This window comes from Rhinopithecus bieti, unplaced genomic scaffold, assembly GCF_001698545.2.
Source record: "Rhinopithecus bieti isolate Rb0 unplaced genomic scaffold, ASM169854v2 scaffold_54056, whole genome shotgun sequence".
Lineage (NCBI taxonomy): Eukaryota > Metazoa > Chordata > Mammalia > Primates > Cercopithecidae > Rhinopithecus > Rhinopithecus bieti.
In genome coordinates this window covers 216,032-230,286 of record NW_016821158.1, presented here as the reverse complement: position 1 = coordinate 230,286, position 14,255 = coordinate 216,032, and the positions used below count along the sequence as shown (strand labels likewise).

Below are 14,255 nucleotides of genomic sequence, written 5' to 3'. Positions count from 1 at the left end.
CAGCTTCTTTGACCCAGGCCTGTGAGCTCTTCCTGTCACAAGTGAGCCTGGCTCCTGGCTGACTTGACATGACAGAACAGTGACTCTCTGATAACCTTAACTGCGAAAGTCAAGCCGGCTACTGGTATACCAAGACTGTAGATGGATTTAAAAAGGAAAGAACCAGTTTCCAACAAGCGCACTAGAAACGTTTGGAGAGATACTGGGGACTCTCAGACCTGCGAATAAGAAAGCAGGCGGTGGGCTCGTTGTTTTCATCAATGGCTCTGTGCAGGAGCGTCTGAAGGCATCCACCAGGTCCTGGACCCCAGCATGTGGCATCACAGCCATGTCTGACCTGCAGAAAAACATAGTTATTCACAAACACTGCTGAGCAAAGGCAAACGTTTTATTACCAAGTCTGAGCTCTATGTATAGCATTAAATCCATTTTCGGATAAGATACGGTTAATTAAATGATAATTACTTTAATCTGTATCACTCATTAGTTTTACAAACGCGAATTGAAATTTGCTGTGTGCAAGTTCTTGCTCTAGGTCCTGCGGGACAGACTTGGGAAGTATCCACAAGTTATGCTGGATTTGTGTCCTTTAGAGCTGAGTTCTAGAAGGGACAGAAAACACAAAGTGTCTGTGTACACCAACCGGTCCTCAGTAACACACCTGTAATTAACAGGTAAGCTCAACAACTAGCTAAAACCTCCAGGTGCATAACGTCTTCATCTCACACAGCAGGCCCTTCGGAGAGCTGAACCAGAACGTGCAGGTTTGCCTCCACTTTTGGGGCCTGTCTTGCAAACAAGGGTGATAAACCTAAGACTGAGGAAATTATCACTATGGTGATAATAAGGACACCCCACAGCAAATCAGCCAAGCCCAGGAGAGGGCTCCTGAGGAAATGCCGCCATTCTCTCGCTTCTTGGTGGTTTTCTTGGTGAAGATAACCTAAAAACAAAAGCGTTGGCCAAGACCACGTTGAACTGCAAGTTTCTTTCACGTGACTTGCAACTGCTTGTCCTTGTCCCACTATATTACTTGGCATATCTCCTGCTCCTGTGACAGCTATGCAGTCACCAGCTCCGCCCCGACACAATGTCTCCCCATCTGTAAAGAGGCTAAGGCTGTGCTTGTCTCACCAGAGTGGACGCGATGTCCTCCAGACTGTTTGCCAGGGCCAGCCACAGCGGGGGGTTCCCCTTCTCATCGGGCACAGACATGTCCGCTCCTCGGGTGCATATGGCATCGACCACGAGTGGAAGCTGGTTTCTGATGGCCAGCTGGAGGGCCGTCTCCCCATCCCGAGTCCTGCTAGGACAGGCACACCCAAACCAACATTTGTAGTTGAGGCCAAAGCACAGAAGGTGCCCTTCCGGGCATTCCAGAACCCAGAATCTTCCGTCGCCCTGATCACATTCACTCACCGTCATGAAATATTTTCTCAGGGAAATTAAATGTGAAAACAGTGTCTATTCAATCTGCCTTTTTAGAACACATAACCATGTCATCTTATTGCCTCTCGAAGATAACATCCCAGCGTGTTGAATTCTTAGAGAACGACAGTCACTTTTTAGAGCATTTTAATACAATGCCACCCAAGAACCCAGCTGACAACCCTTCCTTCCCCCGCTCAGTCATTCAGAGTCACTGGAGATCCAGGTGAGTTCTTTTGAAAATACAACCACAATAACAACTGGACTCCATGTGTTTTTCCCCCTCAAGCCTTACTGGTGGCTCATTTGTTGGAACGTTCTTCATTGTAACTGAAATTCCTTGTTAAAAACTGATTTTAGGCCGGGTGCAATGGCTCACGCCTGTAACCCCAACACTATGGGAGGCCGAGGTGGGCGGATCACGAGGTCAGGAGATCGAGACCATCTTGGCTAACAGTGAAACCCTGTCTCTACTAAAAATATAAAAAATTAGCTGGGCGTGGTGGCGGGCGCCTGTAGTCCCAGCTACTCCGGAGGCTGAGGCAGGAGAATGGCGTGAACCCGGGAGGCGGAGCTTGCAGTGAGTCGAGATGGCGCCACTGCACTCCAGCCTGAGCAACGGGGCGAGACTCCGTCTCAAAAAAAAAAACAAAACTGATTTTAGGGCAGCTGCAGTGGCTCACGACTGTAATCCCAGCACTTAGGGAGGCGGAGGCGGGCAGATCACTTAAGGTCAGGAGTTCGAGACCAGCCTGGCCAACACGGTGAAACTCATCTCTACTAAAAGTACAAAAAATGAGCCGGGTGTGGTGGCGGGCGCCTGTAATCCCAGCTACTTGGGAGGCTGAGGCACAAGAAACGCTTGAATCCAGTAGGCGGAGGCTGCAGTAAGCCGAGATCGCACCACTGCACTCCAGCCTGGGCAAGAGTGAGATCCTGACTCAAAGAAAAAAAAAAACAAAACCTGATTTTAGATTGTTTTTTACAATGAGACTTGTGCAATACTGTGCACTGGTCCTGAAAGGTTCAGACAAGAGCGAAGGAGAGTTCCTTTTCTCCACTACAATCAAGACTTTTGATGATTTTGTGACAACACTGCATTTATGTGTTTTTAGAGCTACTGTTTCCTTTCCTTTATCTAACATGAAACAAAAACACTTTTCTACAAGCGAGGCTGTGCTTTTGACATCTCAATTAATTGTTACCTGGTGTTACAGTGGAGAGTGCGGCTTCATCCTACCTGACATTTATGTCTGCCTGGTGCTCCAGGAGGAAGAGCGCGCTCTTGCTGTCCTGCCGCTGTATGGCCATGTGCAGTAGGGTCTGCCCATCCGACATGGTGTCATTGATGGAGGCCCCAGAGCCCAGCAGCTGGGCTGCGATCGTGTGCATGCCTGGGAAAGGAACAAGCCCCGATTTCATCCACGCTCAGCTTTTCCCGCTTCCTCAACATCTTACTACAACAGACATACCCTCTCAACTTCTCAAAGCCAGCAGTTTTCCACTGGATCTAACAGGCCTAACTCAAACAGAAAGATTATTTCACAACCAAATGATTAGCCCACTCTCCTCTTTCTTTCTCACTCCCTCTCTCCCGCCCAGCCCTGCTTCGGACAGCTGTCTGTCTGCAGACATGAGCGGCCCCGGCACGGCCTTACCACTCCATAATGCCAGGCCCAGCACAGTCTGGTCTCGGGAATCTTTGAGGCTGAAGTCCGGAATGATTTGCAAGTTGTTGGTGGCATGAAGAGCATTGGCTAAATGTTTTAAAAAGGAAAAGAACATTTGAGTTCACCATCTGTGGATCCCATTTAAAGCATTCAGTAGAGTAAGAACTCAGTTTCAAACTAACTGTTGGGTATAATACGATCAATGCTACAAAAAGAGAGTAGATAAATCTTGTCAGGACTCGAAGCCCAGAAATCTGATATTTTGGAGCAAAACTTAGGGGGAAACTCAATCTTTTAAAGCTTAAAACACTGACTCTTCACATAAGGAAAACGGGCTCCATTACGGAAACACACTTGATTACTAAAAAGACGAAAACAACGCCCTGATGATGTTTCCAAATACACAATCTTAAAACTTTCCCTCCTACAGTCTTAAAACTTCTGTGAGGACCAAAAAAAGGGCACACAGTACCTAAAACCCCACCTCTCCCTCCAAAAAGACAATGCTAAAAAACCACTGTCCTTAACAAGGATTGAGGCAAGAGCAAAATAAACCTCAGGACAGGAAAGAGAAGGCACGAGGAAGACTTTCTGAGGGAAACGACCCTTCTGTCCCGCAGGGGCTGCCCTTGGCCCCTCTCTCACGGGGTGCCTGCCACAGCAGGTTCTCCAAGACACTGCTCACACCGAGGCACAGCTTTGCTTGACCTACACTAAATGGCCTGGAGAAATACTCAAATAAAGACAGACGGCAGAATCAAAAGTTCTACCAGCTTAACCTAACAAGTGAAATGGGCAGGCCCCATCCTGAAAACACACACAGGGAAGCAGCAGTCAAGAGCCAGACTACATGCTTCTCTAGTTTGACCTGAAAGGGTTTTTTGGGAGTAAGAAACTAGCTATACGAAACTCACCAACAGAAGAAACATCAACTCTGTAACTAACGATCCTAAACCGCTGTCCCCAAGTCAAAATGATGGACAGTATTCCCACATACTTACCTTTCTGTTCCAGGATGACAGACACCACGTCCGGATGGTTATAGGCGATCGCCATGTGCAGTGGTGTCTGCAGATAGATGTTGTCCGCCAAACTGGTCAGGGATGCAGCCTCCTTTGGCAAAGGCAGAGCTTCCTCCGTCTGCAGGTTTGGGTTGGCACCTTGCTGCAGGAGCTCTGCAGTGAGGTTGGCCAGGCCATGCCGACACGCTGTGTGCAACGGGGTTTCTCCCTGAATGGAAACAAATGGCCGAAATCTGAGCACTCACAGGAACTCCCTTCACGAAGGGAGCATGGCAGCCGGAGAGAAAAAACTCGGGTCCTGGGCTCATCCTGTCACCAGCTGACCCTCCTGATTTCCGTTCTTTTTCTCCTGAACCATCATCGCTCTCAGTATCTTTTTTCTTTCTTTTTTTGGTTTTGTTTGGAAACAAGTTCCGCTCTGTTGCCCAGGCTGGAATGCAGTGTCAAGATCTCAGCTCACTGCAACCTACGCCTCCTGGGTTCAAGCAATTCTCCTGCCTCAGCCTCCTAAGTAGCTGGGATTACAGGCACCCGCCACCACACCCGGCTAATTTTTGTATTTTTAGTACAGACAGGTTTCACCATGTTGGCCAGGCTGGTCTTAAACTCCTGATCTTTTGATCCACCCGCCTCAGCCTCCCAAAGTGCTGGGATTACAGGCGTGAGCCACCGCGTCCGGCCCTTTTTTTTTTTTTGAGGCGGAGTCTCGCTGTGTTGCCCAGGCTGGACTCAAACTTCAAGCCTCAAGCAGTCCTCTTGCCTCAGCTTCCCAAATAGCTGGGGTCACAGGCGTGAGGCACTGCGCCTGGTTCCACCTTTCGCTTCTTCAGTGTCTTCCCCAAGCACCTTCCGAAAGCTGGCTTCTTGACTTCACCTCCTAGGCCCTCCTTAACCGCCCTTTGCTTTGTTTCGTAACTTTTTTTTTCTAATTCTAAAAATAATATATGCTTATTATGACAGAACAATAACAAGCTACAAGTGTCACCAAAATAAACAGTGCAAGTGGGAGAGCCGCGCAGCCCCCACCTGGGAGCGAGGCACCGGCAATCAGCAGCCGACACGGTGGCCGTCGCTGCTTCTGTAGCTCCTCACTTGCACTCCGTTTCTGTGGCCTGCTAGCATCAATCTCATCTTGAACTCTGATCAAGACCTCCTTCCCCTACTTTTAAAAGTTAAAAATTATTTTTAATGGGTATTACCGGTACCTGATGCAATATTTACAGAGAAGTTTCCTCTCACATTTGGAACCATTATTACCAGTTTCATGTTTCTCTCCATTGACAGAATACTCCCAGGAAAATGCATGTGTGCACATGCTTAAGCATTGCGGCATGTCTATGTGTATGTCCGTATGTATACACACACGCTGGAGTTTTCCCATGCAAACAAGTGGAAATGAACAGAACATACCACTCTGCTTGCAGTACGGCGCTTGCATACGGTGCCTGCCCTCATCAGAGCTACACATCATCATCACTTAGAGAGGCGAGAACTCTCCAAGGCTTACTGTAAAAAACAGCAAGATCCCTGGCAGTGATGTTTACAACTAACTGATCACAACCAGTTACAGATTCATTTGTTCCTTCACAGCCACTGCTTTACTTGACTAGCCTTAAAAAAAAAAAAAAAAAAAAAAAAAGCAAGATCCTACCTCCTCCTTTTCCCTCAAAAAATCATCCTTTCCCAGCAGGAGTCACTTTTAACTCTCCCAGCTGGGTTTTGTAAATCTCCATATTTCTAACTAACATGTTTTTATTGCTGCCTCTTGATTTTCCAGCTTTGAACATTATCTGTGGGACTCGCTACAGTGGCAGATAAGGATTGAGTGCTTTTACGCCTTTTGGCAGATAAGGATTGAGTGCTTTTACGCCTTGACCCAGAGCACACGCTTCCCACCCAAATCCTCCCCATGCAGGGGAACTATAATTGCAGTGTGAGCCCTCCCAAGTATTTCCTCTTCCTCGTTCTCTCCCTTCCCCCCTTCCTCAGGGCTGTCTCCTGTTCCAGACCTTCTTCCTACACATTCTCACTGGGTGTGCTGATCTACTCCATGGCTTCTGCCATTATCTACAAGCAGGAGACTCTCAAACCCAGGCCTCCAGCCCCATTTTTGCATCTTATTTTTCCACAGCCTGTTAGACATCCCTACCTAAATGTTTAGAAATTCAGAAATCACAATGGAATTTACTCCCCCTACTCAGGTTCCTCCTCCTGGCCAGTTTCCTCTTTTTTTCATGGGTTCACCACAGTAATTGTTTTTTTAAGTTCATACTTCGGTGTCTTTGGGGTACCGGTGGTTTCTGGTTCCACGGATAAGTTCTTGAGTGGAGATTTCTTAGATGTTAGCGCACCTGTCACCTGAGCAGGGTACACTGCGCACAGCATCCCCCTTTTATCCCCACAGCCCTCCCAAGCGGCCCCTCCGAGTCCCCGAATTCCACACGCCATCCCTGCACTGCAGCAGCTGGAACAGTTCTCTTGCCCTCGCTCCCGGGAGCCTGAAGCATGCGTGTGGTATAGACTGACTCTGCAATTCCTGTGGAACCTGCTCCTTTGGATCCCAATGCAGTGTGAGAGGACAGCACAGGCCACTGCTTGTCAAGACGATTCCCACTTGGCTCCGGCCTGGGCTCCACGTCACACCCACCATGCCAGCCATCCCAGGCAGTTTTCTCAGCTCCAGAAGAATCATACTACTTGTCTGCCCAAAACCCTCCAGTGGCTCTTCTGTCCCCACAGGATGAAGCCCACACACCGGAAGCCAGTGTTCCAGGCACTTCTGCGGCGCTGCTCTCCACGGCTTTCACGTCAGGCCTCCCGTGTCTCTACAGTTTGGGTTTGACCTAGTTTTGCTATGAAGGGTATTCAGAGAAGGAGCAACAGCGGGTGGACAATGTGGGCCTAAGGGAGGTTTTTGTTTGTTTGTTTTTTGTTTTCCAACACAAAATCTCACTCTTTTGCCCAGGCTGCAGTGCAACGGCATGGTCTCCACTCACTGTAACCTCCGCCTCCCAGGTTCAAGGATTCTTCTGCCTCAGCCTCCCGAGCAGCTGGGACTACAGGCCCCCGCCACCACGCCCAGCTAATTTCTGTATTTTTAGTAGAGACGGGGTCTCACCATGTTGGCCAGGCTGGTCTCGAACTCCTGACCCCAGATGATCCGCCTGCCTCAGCCTCCCAAAGTGCTGGGATTACAAGTGTGAGCCACCGTGCCCGGCAGAGGACTTTAAGTTAGGAGAGAGTAGAGCAGTCTCTGTGCTATTAGAAACGAATAATGGGCAAAGCTAATGATGCAGGAGGAAAAGAAAGAGAGAGTGACACACAATGGCAAGAGCAGAGGCATGGAGAAGGTGAGAGGGCATGAGATGCTGCGATGGTGAGCCCAGAACAAGCAGCAGTGGGCGCTGGGCCATGCCGTCACTCTGGCTGGAGAGCTGGCGGTGTGCAGACACAGTGGAGTCAGCAGTGTTTCGAAAGGATGGCACTGCCCTCTCTCCTGTACCAAGATATGCTGGTCTGGCTCAGATACCAAGCTCACTGTTTACTGCCTTGCCCAGTGCTGTCAAGACAGTATGCAACTAGACAGCCTTGTGCCAGAGTCTTAATGCGGACACCTCATTATTTATAATGAGCACCCACATAGGTACCGTGTGTGTGGACAGAGGCTGGGGAACGCCCCGGGCTGGAGCATCCACATAGGTATTATTTATAAGCCACTTAACCCCTCAGGACCTCAAGGTCCTTGACTCCAAAATAAAGAACTGACTGACGTGGGAACGGCTTCTTCAATCCTAATAATACATGCTGCTTCCGGGTCCACTGTGAAAATTAAAAGGGATAATAGCCTTAAAGCTGCTAGCACAAAGTGACCGTAAAATAAATGTGATCTTGAAGACAAGCACATCCTCCAGGTCTGAAAATAATTAAGTAAAAATAACTACCAAATAGTACCTAATGTCTCAGATATTATGCTAATAAGCACTTAATGATATCATTTACTTTCATCTCAACCACACCCTATGAAATCAGTATTAACCTCATTTTATAGATGAGGAAACTAAAATTAAGACCGCACAGACCTGGGCGTGGTGGCTCATGCTTGTAATCCCAGCACTTTGGGAGGCTGAGGTGGGCAAATCACCTGAGGTCGGGAGTTCGAGACCAGCCTGACCAACATGGGGAAACCCCGTCTCTACTGAAAAGAAAAAAACAAAAACAAACCAAAAAAAAACCCCACAACATTAGCTGGGCATTATGGTGCATCCCTGTAATCCCAGCTATTCTGGAGACTGAGGCAGAATTGCTTGAACCTGGGAGGCGGAGGTTGTGGTGCGGTGACATTGCACCATTGCACTCCGCCCTGGGCAACGAGAGTAAAACTCTGTCTCAAAAAAAAAAAAAAAAAAAAAAAAAAAAGACTGCATAGGGAGGAAATGGGAAAGCTGGTAAACTCGGTAACGTCCAACCCCAAAGGTAACACTTGTATTCATAACACCATACATTCTACCTTGTTAGCATGCGATATAGACTCATAAAAGACAATCCACATAGGAAAACTCAAGCAAATGGTAGGTTTGTGCATGCGTTTGCTAACCTCTATTAAAGTCCATGGTATCTAGTTCAGGGCCTGATAACCCGAACAAGCACTGTGACCTAAACAAATGCTTAGGAAATGGTTTTGCTAAATGAATCAATCAACCAATATTTGAGGAAACATAATTTGTTTCACTCTGGCTTTTAACCATATGCATGTATTATTCTGATAAAACGGAAAAAAACCACCTATTCCCCTTTTTCCTACATATCCACCAGTGCCATTTCTTCCATAGATCAACACCATTTTCTCCAGCTGCCCTGTCACACTTACCCACTTGTTTCTGTGGTTGACATGGGCACCGTTGCTTGCCAGGAAAAGAGCTGCTGCCTCGTTTCCTGCTCCAGCTGCCCGCTGTAGTAAACAGTTTCCTAGAAGAAAACCGGCATGCTGATTCTTCTGTTTGCATCAAAATGCAGTCACGCTGCACACTGCACAACACCCTGCTCTTCCCGCCACCCCTGTGACTGGCAAGCTCTCACCAGACAGTAGGTCCACACGAGACAGTAAGTATCATTTAAGTCCACAAAGGTACTTGATGCATGTGGACACAGAGGCTGGGGAACGCCCCGGGCTGGAGCATCCACATAGGTACTGTGTGTGTGGACACAGAGGCTGCGGAACGCCCCGGGCTGGAACACCCACATAGGTACTGTTGTGTGGACACAGAGACAGAGGCTAGGGAACGCCCCAGGCTGGAGCATCCACATAGGTACTCTGTGTGTGGACACAGACCCTAGAGAACACCCCAGGCTGGAGCACCCACATAGGTACTGTGTGTGTGTGGACACAGACCCTAGGGAACGCCCCAGCTGGAACACCCAGTTCTTCCATGGGATTCCCACTGGCCACTGCCCAGGACTGCAGGGAACTTCTGTCTCCTTGCCGAGGTTGGGTTAGAGCAAGGTTTCTCAATGGTGGTGCTACTGACATTTTGGACAGGATAAATTCTTTGTTGTGGGTACAACGTTCAGCAGCATCCTCTGAACTTAAGACAATTAGAAATGTCTACAGATGTTGGCCACGTGTGGTGACTCACAACTGTCATCCCAGCACTTTCGGAGGCCGAGGCAGGCGGATCACTTGGTGCCAGTGGTTTGAGATCAGCCCGGCCAACATGGTGAAAACCCGTCTCTACTAAAAATACAAAACTAGCCAGGCTTGGTGGTGCACACCTGTAATCCCAGCTACTTGGGAGGCTGAGACATGGGAATCGCTTGAACCCAGGAGGCAGAGGTTGCAGTGAGCTGAGATTGCACCACTGCTCTCCAGCCTGGACAACAGAACAAGACTCTGTCTCAAAGAAAAAAAAAAAAATGTCTACAGATGTTGACAAATGTTCTCAGGCAGTAAAGGGAGGATTGTGCCAGGCTGAAAACCACTTGGCTGGATGACCATTTTGAAAACATTTTAAGTTCTATTAGAAAATGCCCCTTAAATATAAACACTTCAGTTTTATTCCTAATGCTTTAAATATGTTTGTTCTTGGCTTAGAAATATTTTCCTTAGCAGTGTCACTCTTTTCTAAATAAAAACCTTGGAAAGAAAAAAATGAGGTTTTTTTTCTTCTTTTTCTCTCTAAACGGTTTTAGTCCTAAAACAGTGTTTCTCAGACTTTTAAAATCCATTTCCAACAATGAACAAACTCTCTCATGTCAATAGCTATACTATTTTAAATTCTTTTTTTTTTTTTTTTTGAGATGGAGTCTAGCTCTGTCGCCCGGGCTGGAGTGCAGTGGCCGGATCTCAGCTCACTGCAAGCTCCGCCTCCCGGGTTTACGCCATTCTCCTGCCTCAGCCTCCCGAGTAGCTGGGACTACAGGCGCCCACCACCTCGCCCGGCTAGTTTTTTGTATTTTTTAGTAGAGACGGGGTTTCACCGTGTTAGCCAGGATGGTCTCGATCTCCTGACCTCGTGATCCGCCCGTCTCGGCCTCCCAAAGTGCTGGGATTACAGGCTTGAGCCACCGCGCCCGGCCTACTATTTGAAATTCTAAATAAACTAAACACCAGGACTAAAAACAAGATAAAGAACTGTGACAGCAAGGCACAGTGGCTCATTGCCTGTAATCCCAGAACTTTGGGAGTCTGAGGTGGGTGGATCATTTGAGGTCAGGAGTTCGAGACCAGCTTGGCCAACATGGTGAAACCCTGTCTCTACTAAAAACGTAAAAATGTGCCAGGCCTGGTGGCACATGCCTGTAATCTCAGCTACTCGGGAGGCTGAGGCAGGAGAATCACTTGAACCCGGGAGCCAGAGGTTTCAGTGAGCCGAGACAGTCCCACCGCACTCCAGCCTGGACGACAGAGTGAGACTCTGTCTCAAAACAATCAAACAAACAAAAAGAAATGGGACAAAGTACTACTTTGCTTTCATACCATGTTTTTCCTTATCCGACTCCTAGTTGACGGCTGCTCTAATCTGGAGACTCCGAATGTGGGCCCCATGTTCACGCCTGCAGTCATTCCCCTGTACCCAAGACTTAAATTCTATACCTCCCAACAGAACAAAGATAACCCGTGATTGCAAAAACATCACTAAACTGTTAAAAGCTAGTGGACGGGCCGGGCGCGGTGGCTCAAGCCTGTAATCCCAGCACTTTGGGAGGCCGAGACGGGCGGATCACGAGGTCAGGAGATCGAAACCATCCTGGTTAACACAGTGAAACCCCGTCTCTATTAAAAATACAAAAATTAGCCGGGTGTGGCAGCATGCGCCTGTAGTCCCAACTGCTGGGGAGGCTGAGGCAGGAGAATGGCATGAACCCAGGAGGCAGAGCTTGCAATGAAACCAAGATCGCACCACTGCACTCCAGCCAGGGCGACCCAGCAAGACTCCATCTCAAAAAAAAAAACCAAAAAACTAGTTCTATTCAAGCCTGTTTTTTGTTTGTTTTTTAAGAGACAGGATATTGCTCTGTCACCCAGGCTGCAGCACAGTGGAGTGATCATAGCTTACCGCAGCCTCCAACTCCTGGCCTCAAGCAGTTCTCCCACATCAGCCTCCTGAGTAGCTCAGGGTACAGGCATGAGCCACCACTCGATTCTTAAGTATCAAAGAACCAATCCCTTATATGCCAAATTCTGATATGATTAAATTAGTAATCAGTAAAATTATAGGCAATAACCAATATATTTGTAAATTAAAAGGAATTAGTAACAATCTGATTTCCAGAAGTCTTCAGTCTAAAACACTTGTAGTTCTTCCTATATTAGCTGTCCTGTAGTACCACTGCCTTGAGCTTTTGTATCACCTAGAGTGGTGATTTCATTTGACCTTTAAATATTTTTTTATTTTTTATTGATTGATTGATTGATTTTTGAGACAGTCTCGCTCTGTTGCCCAGGCTGGAGTGCAGTGACGCGATCTTGGCTCACTGCAACCTCTACCTCCCAGGTTCAAGCAACTCTCCTACCTCAGCCTCCTGAGTAGCTGGGATTACAGGCGCCTGCCACCACACCCAGCTACTTTTTGCATTTTTAGTAGAGACAGGGTTTCACCATGTTGGCCAGGCTGGTCTTGAACTCCTGACCTCAGGTGATCTGCCCGCCTCAGCCTCCCAAAGTGCTGGGATGACAGGCGTGAGCCACCGCACCTGGCCGACCTTCAATTATTAACTTCTTTAGGGAAAGGGCTGTTTTAATGTCCATCTTTTTTTTTCTTTCTTTTTTTTGGTCAACTCTTCCTGTGAGTGACACCTACCCATGTTTTATACATTTTTTGCTGGTACTCAATACTGAATTACACGGAATCCTTCTCCCTAAAATATCCCTGTATTTTATTTAGTCAGATCGAGGAAATACATTAAAACAGTGGTTCTCAAAGTGTAGTCTAAGATGGTAAATCCTGAAGTTATCACCCACCTAAACAAAAGCTCTCTGGTACCATTTTTAAGACGGTCAAAGGAATGCTGAGTCCAAAGAGTCTGGGAGTCACCACATTAAACAAATGGAAGTTTCAGTTTCAGGGACTTGATGGCTGCTCAATTGTTTGAAGCACAGGATTTTTAAAAATTACAACCCAGGCTTTTACTCTATTTAAAATTAAGTACAAAATCATTATCCTCATAGTATGCCGTTCCATTTCTAAATCTGCGGTGAAAGCATTTACAGGCCATTTCCCAGCGCCTGCAGATCCCAGCGTCGCCCCTTCGGGTGGCCTGTCCTTTACCTGTCGCTGTGTCAGGTGCGTCCGTGCGGCTGCCGCGCTGGATGAGTCTGGCTGCAAAGCTGTTCTCATCAAATGAAGTCCCATTTACCACGGGGACATCTTCGAAGGGGTTCACGGACTGGTCAGAAGACACGGTGATGTGCTGCGCTGCGAGCCACAGAGCCGTGCTGCCCTCATGGTCTTTGAGTTCTAAATCCAGTCTGAAAAGCAGAAGCAACGTCAACAGCACCTCCAATCTTTCTGAGACACTCTAGACTGACAACGACCTCGTTCTTCCTCTTTATCCGTTTTCAACGACACATTTTTTAGCTCACTTTAACTTCTTAATATATGCGACACTAAAGGTGTTTAAGAAGAATGATTTTGGCCGGGCGCGGTGGCTCACGCCTGTAATCCCAGCACTTTGGGAGGCCGAGACGGGCGGATCACGAGGTCGGGAGATCGAGACCATCCTGGTTCACACGGTGAAACCCCGTCTCTACTAAAAAATACAAAAAACTAGCCGGGCGAGGTGGCGGGCGCCTGTAGTCCCAGCTACTCGGGAGGCTGACGCAGGAGAATGGCGTGAACCCGGGAGGCGGAGCTTGCAGTGAGCTGAGATCCGGCCACTGCACCCCAGCCCGGGCGACAGAGCGAGACTCCGTCTCAAAAAAAAAGAAGAATGATTTTCCACTCACACCCCTCACACCCATCTTCTCACTTGTGCATGTCTCCCTACGTACTGTTTGCACTGCAGCAGCTGACTGAACACATGTTCATTCCTGGCCATGATGGACACGTGCAAAGGAGTCCTGCAGGACCAAAAAGAAGAAGGGTCAATTCAGGACAGGCCTGTCCAGGACGACTCACGGCAAGAGGCACCCCGAATCCCAGGCAGAGTCCCCAACCACAAGAAATTCCACATTTCTACAAGGCTTCTAAAACCATGACCCAGGATCAAAACCTGAAAACGGATCTGCTTATATGTGACCGTTATTCAGTGGCCAAAATGGACAAGCAGCAGCTCAAGGAAGCCATCTCAAACACTCCCCAACTCAATCCCGACCCCCTCCTGGAGGTATAGACATGATTTTCTCAAAAACAGCGGTTTCTGCCACAGGTGTGCAGATTTTCCCTCATCTATTCTCCGTCAATTCGGAAAAGAAACTTTGCCCAATAATTTTCTGTTCTTCTCAAACACACTCAGCACAGCAACAGGAGAGAACTGATGACAGCTGCATTTAACCCCTTTTCACTGCTTTCATTTAGCACTCAGGAGCCCTGCAGGAGACTGGCACTGTGGAACTACCACACACACACACACACACACACACACACACACACACACAATTGTGAGTCAGGGCCCAAGGCTGCACCTACCCCCCCCCCCC

At 48.0% G+C, this 14,255-nt stretch overlaps 1 protein-coding gene across 5 annotated transcripts in view; it reads right to left on the bottom strand.

Moving 5' to 3' along the window:
• ANKFY1 (ankyrin repeat and FYVE domain containing 1) overlaps positions 1 to 14,255 on the bottom strand; it is a 97,702-nt gene that overhangs the window by 15,214 nt on the left and 68,233 nt on the right. For all 5 annotated transcript variants that reach the window (XR_001882985.1, XM_017860190.1, XM_017860191.1 and 2 more), the window contains 8 exons: positions 13,608 to 13,676; positions 12,886 to 13,085; positions 8,988 to 9,085; positions 4,100 to 4,328; positions 3,087 to 3,185; positions 2,669 to 2,822; positions 1,135 to 1,303; positions 219 to 337 (listed from right to left, as the gene is read on the bottom strand). Coding sequence is in view for 4 of the 5 variants with exons in the window: in XM_017860190.1 (XP_017715679.1) it covers positions 219 to 337; positions 1,135 to 1,303; positions 2,669 to 2,822; positions 3,087 to 3,185; positions 4,100 to 4,328; positions 8,988 to 9,085; positions 12,886 to 13,085; positions 13,608 to 13,676 (1,137 nt within the window). In the remaining variant the exon portion in view is untranslated. The remainder of the gene's footprint in view (positions 1 to 218; positions 338 to 1,134; positions 1,304 to 2,668; positions 2,823 to 3,086; positions 3,186 to 4,099; positions 4,329 to 8,987; positions 9,086 to 12,885; positions 13,086 to 13,607; positions 13,677 to 14,255) is intronic.